The following is an 11,135-nucleotide window of genomic DNA, read 5'->3' as shown; positions in this document are numbered from 1 at the left end:
GCAGGGGCGACAGAGTGAGACTCCAACTCAAAAAAATAAAATAAAATAAATAAGGAATTCGAACTTTGGCAGGATAACCCATCAGCGACCCAGTGTTTAGATTTGTCGAATAGTGGGCCTGTGATCTATTTGTTGTTGTTGTTAATGATGATGATACAAGTTGTTCTCTCAGAAAGTAGATGAGCTCCTAATTTCAGTCCTCTCCTTCCCTGACGTATCAATAGCATGTGGCACAATCGACTGCTCTCCCCCTGGAAATATTCCCTTGACCCCCGGAGTCCCTAAGCTCCCCTGTTCCTCTCCAATCTTCTTTCCTGGCTCTTCTTCCTACGCCTGAACTCTGACATTGCAACGTCCTGGGACTCGACCCTTGGTCGTTTTCTCTACCAACCCCTGTCCCCTTGGTGATCTCATGTAATCTTATGGCTCCAAATATCTTCTCCAGTGATCAGGTCTCCCGACTCACTCCAGATTCATCGGCACCACAAGGGCAAATTCAGAATTCCCTATCCCAGTGAGGGAGAACTCCAGATTTTTGGCGACTTGGGGTAAAAAGCCCTGGAGTCACCCTTGACTTCTCTCGGTTTTACACCGCATGATAAAATTCTTTCAAGTACACCTTCAAAACAGAGCCAGTATCTGACCACTTCTCACTACCACCCTGTTCAGGCCACCGCACCTCTTGTATTACTGCAGAAGATTCCTCCTTGATCTACCTATCCCCAGCCCGGTCCCCCTACCAGCAGCCCGAATGACCTTCTCACCTTCTCACGTGCGATGAGCCCACGTCTCGACTGTGACCTACAAGGGCTCCCCATCACCTCTGACCGCGTCCCTCCTATGCAGCCCCCTCGGGGTGCTTGGCTCCAGCCACACTGTGGCTGTTGCTTTCCTCTGGACACCAGGCACCCCCACTCTGGGTCCTTTTCCTCACTATGTCCTCTGCCTGGAATGTTCCCTGTGATGTGGCTGGCGCCTTCGCCTTCTCCAGACCCTTGCTAAAATATTATCCCCTTTAATGAGGACTTCCCTGACCAACCTATTTAGTATATGCATTTTGTGTGTTTTTAAGTTTTATTGCGAATGTAAGAAACATCCATTTCATACACACACATGCAGGCACAGTTTAGTGAATAAAGCAAACACCAGCATAGCCCAGACCAGCACCGCCAGCAGCCCTGAATGCCCTTCTCCCCAGCATGTACAGGTGTGTGTGCACGTGATATGCCATCCCCGCTCCTTCTTTGGATCAAATCACTGTGCTGAATTTTGTGACACACATTCCCTTGCTTATCTTTATAGTTTGATCACTCGGTATGCATCCTAAAATATTATAGTTTCGTGTTGTCTTTTTCTGAACTCTGTTAGTAAACTCCAACTGTATATATTCTTTTGTATGGTGGTACACAGCTATTATTTTGCTCATTTTCATAACTATGTAGTATTTTAACTGTATAAATATGTGTCCATTTCTTTTTCTACCTAGTGACAATAAGCTTTTGGGTTGTTTCCAGCTTGGGTTATTATAAACACTCCTTCCACGGGCATGCTTATACGTGTATTTTGATGTTCATGCATACACGTTTCACTAGGGCATGTACTCAGATGTGGAATTTCTGTGACCCGGGATATGTCTTACAAGATAATACCAAACTTTGTCCAGAGTGTGTTTTTTCCCCTCCAATTTACACTCTTACCACCAGTGCATAGGAGTTTCTTTTTATCTATGTCTTTCTCAACCCTCATTATTAACAATTTTTTTTCAAGTCAAAGTCTCACTTTGTCACCCTGGATGGAATGCAGTGGCACACTGATGGCCCCGGTAGCCTCCACCTGCTGGGCTCAGGCAATCCTTCTGCCTCACCCTTCCAAGTAGCTGGAAGTACAGGTGCACACCATCGTGCCTGGCTAGCAAATTTTTAAATTATAGACTATCTATTGGGTGTATATAGTATTTTATTGTGGTATAAATTAGAATTTCCAGGATTGCTAATGAGATTGGATACTCTTTTAGGGGTTTATTGGCAAGTTGGATTTCCTCTTTTGTGAGGTATCTATTCAAGACCTATTCAAGTCATTTTTCCCTTTTGTATTGAGTTTCCCGACTTCTTCCATTGTTTTTTAATTCTTTATATGTGTTGAGAACAATTCTTTGTGAGTTACAGTTATTGCAAGGACATTCTCCCACTGCAATGATTTGCCTTCTCACAGTCTTTATCAGGTCTTTTTATTAACTTAAATTCTTAATTTTAGTATGGTCAAATTTACCAACATTTTATTATGGCTGTATTGTATTATGGCTGTAATTTCTTTTGTATCTTGTTTAAAAAATTATTCCCTACTGCAAGGTCATGAAAATATGTCTTCCCACATATTTAAAAGCTTTATTGCTTTATCTTTTATAATTTATCTTTAAAATACACCTGGAATTGATGTTTGTGAATGGTGTAAGGTCTAGTTTTATTTTCTTCTGTAGGAACACCCATCTGTCTCAGAAGCATTTATTGAGAATGTCATCCTTTTTCCCACTTCTATGCAATGCCACCTGCATCCTGATTCTTGGTTTTCTATTTTGTCCCATTAGTCTAACTAACTTTTTCCAACTAATACCACACATTATGTTGCCTATTAAATTTTACAATGAGTTCATATCTGATAGAGCAATATATCCTTCCTTCAAGAGTGTCTTGAAGACTTTGTGCTTCCATAAACATTTTTAAATCAGCTTATCAAATGGACAATATAAAATTTAGGGCCGGGTTTGGTGGCTCAGCCTGTAATCCCAGCACTTTGGGAGGCCGAGGTGAGTGGATTGCCTGAGCCCGCGGGTTCAAGACCAGCCCAGGCAACTTGGGGAGACTTCGTCTCTACAATAAATCAAAAACTAGCCGGGCGTGGTAGTTCCAGCTACTTGGAAGGCTGAGGAGGAAGGATCACCGGAGCCCAGCAGGGCGAGGCTGTGGTGCCCGGAAGCATGCCACTGCACTCCAGTCTGGGCGACAGAGTGAGACTCCAACTCAAAAAAAACACAAAAAACAAAATTTAGAACATTACTATTTCATTTATTGCCCACGCACCTTATATATTATTGTGTATGTATCAATTTATCTTTTTATCCTCATGAGACATTAGCATTATTATTCTCACAGCCAAAACACATATAGGTTTTCCCACGTATTTGCCATTTCAATAACTCTTGATTCCGTTCTACTATCGTCTTTCATATGAGATAATGTCTGAAGTACATTCGTAGAATTTTCTGTAGTGAGAGATTGTAATAACAAACTCAGTTTTTGTTTGTCCATAAATAGCTTTATTTTATCCTAATTCCTATATGATATTGTTCTTGGGTATGTCATTCTGGATTAGAAATTGTTTTGTTTTCAAAATAATGTTTAACCATATTCTGACTTCCAATATGTTATAAGAAACCCATGGTCAGTCTAAATGTCTCTCTATTGAAGGTAATTTGTCTTACTATTTCTGGCTGCTTTTAAGATTTTGTATTATGTATTATATATTTCATGATTCCAGTGTGATTAATCTTGATGTCGATTTCTTTTTACTGTTTCATTGGGATTCTTCAAACTGTAAATGGATGTTCTGAGGTGGATTAGGAAACCACCAGTCTTTATATCTCATTCATTACCTGGTTTCTTTCCTGTCTTTCCACTAGAGCAATTAAACATATGTTAAATCTCACTCTATTTCCATTTCTTTTAACCTCTCTTATATATTGTCCAACTTTTGTCTTTCTATGCTGCGTTACAGGTAATTTCTTCTAGCCTGTATTGTAGTTCACAAATTCTCTCTTCACCTGTTCTAATTTGTTGTGAAACTTATACATGGTGTGTGAGTGTGTATGTATGTGTTTCTCTGCATGTGTGTGTGTGTGTTCATTTCTAAAGGATGTATTGGTTAGTTTACACATATTTTAGGTAATTTTAAAAATAGGTTTTTATACCTTTTAAATATTTTTAAGTTTGATGTTTTCGCATGTGACTGACATTCTCAACATCTTTATTTTTTTCTTGTCTATTTCCACTGGTTCTTTCACACAGTGCTTTAACTTCTTGTGTAATTGATTGTTTTGACTACGTTCTCCACATTGCCCTTGAAAATTTATTTTGGAGGATTCTTTTAAGAACTGGCAGAAATATACTTTCCTTAAGAAATAGTGTGCATTGGCTTCTTCCAAGCATCTGGGAGATCTACTAGTCCTGGGTTAACGTCACAACCTGAAGTTCCTTGGTAGTCTCATGTGCCTGACACAGGCTAAAAGCCCACAGTGGGGATTGCCCATGGCCATTTTTAGGGACGAGATTTTGCTTTTGTCTTTGTTTCTTCCTTTTCTGCTTAGAAGCAAAACAGTTTTCTCTGTAAATCCCATTAGTGGCTAGGGGTAGCTTTAGTGCTGTTTCAACTTTACTCTGATAATATAGCCCTTTGGATTTCCAATTTAATTTGATGAATACTTTCTACTAGAAACCCTACGTTGAGCCAGCACATACTCCCTGATTTCTATCCTCCTTGCTCCAGTGCCTAAGTTTGCCTCGATGGGAAAATATCCTCAAGGTAAAAACAGCACTAGTGCCCAGGTATCTTCTTCATTGGTTCCCATTTTCCTGTAGATTTAAGCCTAGTATTGCTTACTGTTCTGTCAGCTTTTTGAGGCATGGAGAAGACTGAAAAATATATTTATTTAAACCTAAATATTTAAATTTCAGAAAAATGGGATGTTACAAATATCCTAACCTACTACCACTGGAGATAGAAGTCTATTTAACCTATTTATTTTCTTACGGATGTACTCATTGGCTGCTTGTAAATTTGTTAAGAAAGGAAATTATTTTGTTTTGTTTTCTGCTATATTCCTAGCACCTAAGAACAGTGTCAAGCACACTGTTTCACTCATTAAGTATTTCTTGAATGAATGAATGAACTCTCAGACAATAATATCCATCTTGTGGGAGGCTTTAAAGTGCTAAATTAAGCTTCATATCATTACAGTGTAACACACTGAGACTCACCACATATTCTTGGATAAATTCTACATGCTTTGCACTTGTTAAGTAGTAAAAAGAATGCAAATTTAGGCTTCTAGGCTTTGGAAAGGCGCCCATCAACTCTGCACTTAATCTGGAAAATGAGGAGTTAGACTAGATGGCGCCTAAGTTTCCTTCAACTTTAAAATTTCTGAGATGAGGACATGGTTTCTGTCCTCAGTGGCCACAAGGCAATAGTTATGGCAATAGCAGCCTCAGGCCAGTGTCCAAGTTACCTCTGGCCACACATCCAGAAAATCATGGTGACCTCAGTACACATTTTTGAAATAAGTAGTCCTTCTTCCACCCTGCCAGTAATGTGTAGTACTACTCAGAAATTCTCTGAGCTCTCTCTTCACTCTCTTCTGTGAAGCGGAATCTCCAATCTTGAATACTACAAGGAGTCTTCCCGTAAAGAGAGACAGACGTGCTCATGACCCTAACTCAGTCCTCTGATGTTTCCCTTCCCAAAGTTTTCCTTCAGCTACTGTTGTCTGGCCCATCTGGCTCCCAACAAGGACCTGCTACCACTTTCTCAATCTGACTCAAAGATGAACACACAGGGACTTCCCCCCGGCTTTCCCAGACACAGCTGAGACCATCTGGGTCTCACAGCAAGGTCTACCAAACTCTGAGCTCGAATTCGTGGAAATAAACACCGCAGCCAGAAGGACGAGAAAGAATCGGATTCGGGGGCCCCAGCAGCTCTCTCCTGTGGCTTCCAGACTCTTCGATTCCACAGACCATCAGAGGGGCCCACTCCACAGCCCAAACAGGCTGCCGTAATTCTGCAGCCATCTCCCCTGATTTCTTCTCCAAGTTCCTGTTCTGCCTCCACACAGAAGGCACCTTCCTCTCTCAACATGTGTGTCGGCAGCCTCAGACCAACCCCTCCGGACAGGACTGCGGCGTTGTCTTGACCAGCCCCTCGCCATTTCCATGGGGGCCAGAACGAAATACCCGCGGCACGCACACAATAGCCCCTGCGTGCAGACCGTCGCGACAGGCAGTCCCGCGAGGAAATTACCATGAACAAGATGGAGGCCAAGCTCATCAGGTAGCCGGGGAAGCGATCTTTCCAGGTGAGCTTGTCTTCGCCATCCTGGGGGGAAACGAGAGCAGAGGTCACCAGAAGGCGCCAACAACCGCTAGGACTTGACGCTCGGTTGGCATCAATTTGCATGCCGTGAATTAGGCGTCACCCTGTAGAGCGCCTTTTCTAGCCCCTGCTGCGTCACCCTCCGTATCAACAACGGGCCTTCTAATTGTGTGATTTCTGGATGAGCCGACGCCGCCCCGGAAAACCACAGCGAGAAGGGGACAAGACGTGATTTCAGACACACTGAAGTTCTAGGTCAGCCACTTATCAGCTGTAGGGTCCTGGATAGGACTCTTAACCATTCTGACCTTCTATTTCTTCATCTGCAAAACAGGCACAGACGGCCGTGCCCACCGCACGGGACGATGTTGTCTGCTTGTCTTGTTTTCATGGGAAACATGTGGAAAATGGTCAAGCTATGACAAGCTATAACCCACGATGCAGCATCCCAAAAATAGATCATCCCTTCTTTCTTTCTTTCTTTTTTAATTGGAGTCTCACTCAGTTGCCCAGACTGGAGTGCAGGGGCCGCGCCCGGCCCCCGCAGCCTCGACCCGCTGGGCTCCGGCGATCCTTCCCCCTCAGCCTTCCAAGGAGCTGGAGCTACGGGCGTGCGCTACCACGCCCGGCTAGTTTTTGATTTATTGTAGAGGCGAGGTCTCGCCCAGTTGCCCAGGCGGGTCTCGAACCCGCAGGCTCAGGCCGTCCACTCACCTCGGCCTCCCAAAGCGCGGGATGACAGGCGGAGCCACCGAGTCCAGCAGATCATCTTTTCAACCATTGATCTTACATCCTAATAATTGTACAAATGACCCACAGTTTTGATCTTCAAAGAGCCGGTATGGGAATCATTTTTTTCCTCCAAAATGATGTATTTCCCCTTTGTCATGGATTCAGACATTTCGAGGCACGGGTTAAGCTGATACATTCAATTACTTTGGCTGAGGACCCAACCTTTTCCCCTCCAACTGGGGCCAGTTCGCCCAGGCCACTCTCCTGGGACAATGGCATCACTGATCACATCCCTCCTTCACTATTCCTTGAGGGCCCTCGTTTGATAGGGGGCAGCCAAGAGGGACTAACAGTAAAAATCTCTGCTGATCAACCGCTGTGTAATCTTAGTCCAGGCACTTAATTTCTCTGAGCTCCAGTTCTATAAAAGCAGAACGGAAACGGCTGTCCCACCTGTACACAAGGTTGTTGGAAAGACCATCAGAAGCCACGTCGGTGACGATGCCAAGGAAATGGAAGAGCTCACTGTGTCATCAAAAGGGACACCCACCCGCACTTCTGCAATGGGTTTGATTCAAGCCCGGCATATGAGTGCTCCGGGGTCCCTGCTCCATCTCCTCTTCCCTCCTTTACTGCTGACATTTCCAAACACACCTGATTTGGCTCTAGCAACAGTGCCATCTAGCCTTTGAAAGCGTGTACTGTGAGCTAAGGACCTTCCTAGACGAAAAAGACTTCTTTCTAAATCCCTTGTGCACGCACTGCCTGTTGACTTTGGTGCTGGGCCCAGGGTGGGGACCGAAGAAGGCCAGTATAACTTTCTGGGGGCTCCCAGACCAATGGCACAGAGATTACACCCACACAGTAAAAGGTTTCAGAATCTCATGACAGTCTGGGAGTGAGGGTTATCTTGGGAGTGAGCCTGTGGGTATCTGAGGAAAGAAACGATTCTTGCTGCATGTCTGGAACTGACCATGGGGTCGGCTCAGTACCTGCTGGCTCAGTACCTGGGGGCAGAAATGAGTGTCGTGACTGAGGTCATTTAGGAGTTAGCACTTTCGCTTACAGATGGTGGAAACAAGCGATATGCTCAGGTTTGCATAGACTCAGAGATAGAACCGGGTTTCTAGACTTCTAGTCCAAGACAGTCTATCACACAATGAGAACAAGGTTATGACAGGCCACGACCCTTCTGAATAGACAGGATCTATTTCTAAGGGGATAGAATAAGACTCGTTCACATTCTTCCAAATTAGGCCAAACGTCAAGAGAGTGTAGAATTTCGTTCATTTTTTCTTCAGTGTTAATTCACAGTTTCACTCACATGCTAGCGTTTTCCTTTAGGGTATCTTTAAGGGTTTTTCTTTAACATGCTGACAAGAAAAACGAAAGATGGATTGTTGGCTTGTGAGTCTCAACGTGGATCCTGGCAAGAACTTGGGCAGGGGGTGAAGAGGGTGAAGGGGATCTTCCTGAGGCCTCCTTAATTATGGCCAAGGTTTTGATGGCTGAGTCTCGGTCCACTCCACAAATATGATTTGAGCAGCTTCGACAGGCCAGCCTCTCTGTGCTAGACACTGAGAACACAGTGAGGAGCTGTGCCCATCAGGAGCTCAGAGACCATGAAGGAAAGAGGGAAGAGGGTTTCAGAGCGAAGCCTGATTAGGAAGGTGGCATTACTACTTTGCATAAAAATGAGACAGCTCAAAATCAGTTGAATTGAATGTTCTCTCAAAGCAAACACTCATTTGATGAGGATGTTCTTGTGCTTATTGAAAAATCACCCCTTCTCATTTTACATTGATGAGCTCTTTGTTCTGGAACTCAGAACGTCCAACATACACACAGTTCTCATACATTCAGACACTCTCCAAGCACAAGAAGCCGAGAGAAATACCAAGATTATACCCTGTCTTCCAAGCTCCCAAAATTATTAGGAAAGATGACGGCGAGTCAAGTAATCTTTACTTACAATAATCTAGCTCTAATAATGGAAGTCAACCAAAACTCTCCACTCAAGCTGCCTTAAAGATGCGAAGATCTGTGGCAAAATACCATCAACTCAAATATGCTTTGCAGAAAAGACACATAAACCAGCATAAGAGAGTAGAAAGAGAAGTTGAATTGCAACCAGAGCATCTGAGTTCCGAACTCTTGGCTCTAATACTTATTAGGCAAGTGACCTTGGGAAATTCCCAGAACTTCAGCTTCCTTATCTGTAAAATCATTGTATTCCTTCACTGTAAAATAGTTATATTTATCACACCAAATTACCATGGGTTTTAAGTTAGCCAACCTATGGAGAGGGCCAAGAAAGTGCAGGCAAGCAGAGATAAGTGAAAACTCTTAGTACCTCCATTCTATTCTGTTCTGTTCTGTTCTGTTCTGTTCTGTTCTGTTCTGTTCTATTCTATTCTAACAGTGTTTCACTCTGTCGCCCAGGCTGGAGTGCAGGGGTGTGAACTATTGTGTGGATCCTACGAGTGCATATACGAGCTTTGTAAAAGCAAGGTGTCCTACAAAAGTAATGTCTAATCAGCTTCATGATTATATCAAAAGCAGGTGATTAAAAAGTACTTAGCTAATGTCATCATTGTTAACACATGAGCCTGGCTGTCCTTTGCACCTGTTTCTTTGTCTCTGCTCTGTTCCTGTCCCTCGACCATGGCTCTCACTTCTGAGTCTCTAAACAGCAGGTAGCACAGTGATGAAACCACACAAGTGCCCCTTATGGCAAACAGAACGTTTGGGGATGAAATCACTGAACAGGAAATAAGTGGGAATTCTATTTAAACAAACCCCCTGGAGAGTAACTTTGAAAAGTGGCACTCAACCCTGAGGGGTTTTTTTCATTTTTAATTAATATATAATTTACACATAGTAAAATTCACCTGTATTAGCGTGTGGTTCTGTGAGTTTTGATAAACATACATAACCACAACCGCAGTCAAGACAGAGAATAATTTCATCATTTCTCGATATTCCCTTCATGTCCTTTTGGGGTCTATCTCTTCCCCCGATCTCTGGAAGCTCTCTAGTTATATTTTATGTTTCTCTGGTTTTACCTTTTCCAAAATATCCTATAAGTGGATTCACACAGCATGCAGGCTTTTGAGGCTGGCTTTTGTTTCTTTTTCACCTAGAGCACAGCATTTGAGATTCACCCATGTGGCCGCATGTCTTGGTAGCCGGTTCCTGTTTATTGATGAATCATATACCATTGTATGGATGCACCATGATTCATGATTCACTAACTATTCACTAGTTCAGGGATATTTGGGTCCTTTGCACTTTTTGGCAATTATGAATAAGATCATTGCAATTATTTGTATGCCGCGTTTGGTGTGGACATAGGTTTTTGTTTTACTTGAGTACATACTAAGAAATAGAATTTCTAGGCTGTAGGGTAAGCAAATATTTGTTTATAAGAAACTTCCAGACTGCTTCCCAAAGTGGCTGTACCATTTTGCATTTCCACCGATAGTCCATGACAATTTCTTCCTCTACTTTATGGTCTAAATAAATTTTTATCTTAGAATAAATAGTTTTAGATTTATGGAAAGGTTTCAAAGATAAGTCAGAGATCCTATATGACCTGCACCCAGTTTCCCCTATTATATTGGTACAGTATATTTTTTAAAACCAATCAACCAATATTGTACTACTGTTATTAACTAAAGTTCACATTTTATTTCTATTTCCTTAGTTTTTACCTTATGTTGATTTTCTGTTTCAGGAACTCCTTCAAAATCCACTTTATATTCAGCCGCCATGGACCCCTAACTTCCCCCAGACTGTGATCGTTTCTAAGACTTTTCTTGTTGTTGATGACCTTGTCAGTTTTGAGGAATGCTGGTCAAACTTTTGCAGACTGTCCCTCAGTGTGGGTCTGTCTGAACTTTTTTCATAATTAGATTGACGTTGTGGACTTGGGAGAGAAAGACCAACTGGTAAGGAGTCATTGTCATCACATCATTTAAAGGATACAGGCTATAATCTGACCTGTCGCTGATGATGCCAACCTTGCTTTACCTTTCCTTGTGGAGGTGGTATTTGTCAGACCTGTCTGTTGCCAAGTTCCTCTTTTATCCACTTTCCATACTTAATCTGTTGAAAAGAAGTCACTACATGCCCACGTTTAAGGGATGGGGTGTTAAACTTCACCTCTCTCAGAAGGCAGTTTCTACAGATTCTGGTAGGTTTCCAGTCCAGATTTATATATATATATATATATTTTTTTTTTTTTTTTTTTTTTTTTT

At 42.6% G+C, this 11,135-nt stretch overlaps 1 protein-coding gene across 1 annotated transcript in view; it reads right to left on the bottom strand.

Annotated features, from left to right (window-relative positions):
* Nucleotides 1–11,135, bottom strand: part of ANO2 (anoctamin 2) — a 374,120-nt gene that overhangs the window by 103,441 nt on the left and 259,544 nt on the right. The window contains exon 15 of the mRNA XM_021717811.1: nt 6,073–6,147. Within this exon, the coding sequence (XP_021573486.1) occupies nt 6,073–6,147 (75 nt within the window). The remainder of the gene's footprint in view (nt 1–6,072; nt 6,148–11,135) is intronic.

Source organism: Carlito syrichta, unplaced genomic scaffold, assembly GCF_000164805.1.
Source record: "Carlito syrichta isolate Samal-C Ts95f unplaced genomic scaffold, Tarsius_syrichta-2.0.1 Scaffold311146, whole genome shotgun sequence".
NCBI classification, from domain to species: domain Eukaryota; kingdom Metazoa; phylum Chordata; class Mammalia; order Primates; family Tarsiidae; genus Carlito; species Carlito syrichta.
Note: the sequence above shows the minus strand (reverse complement) of the source record. Positions and strands in the feature narration are given on the sequence as shown.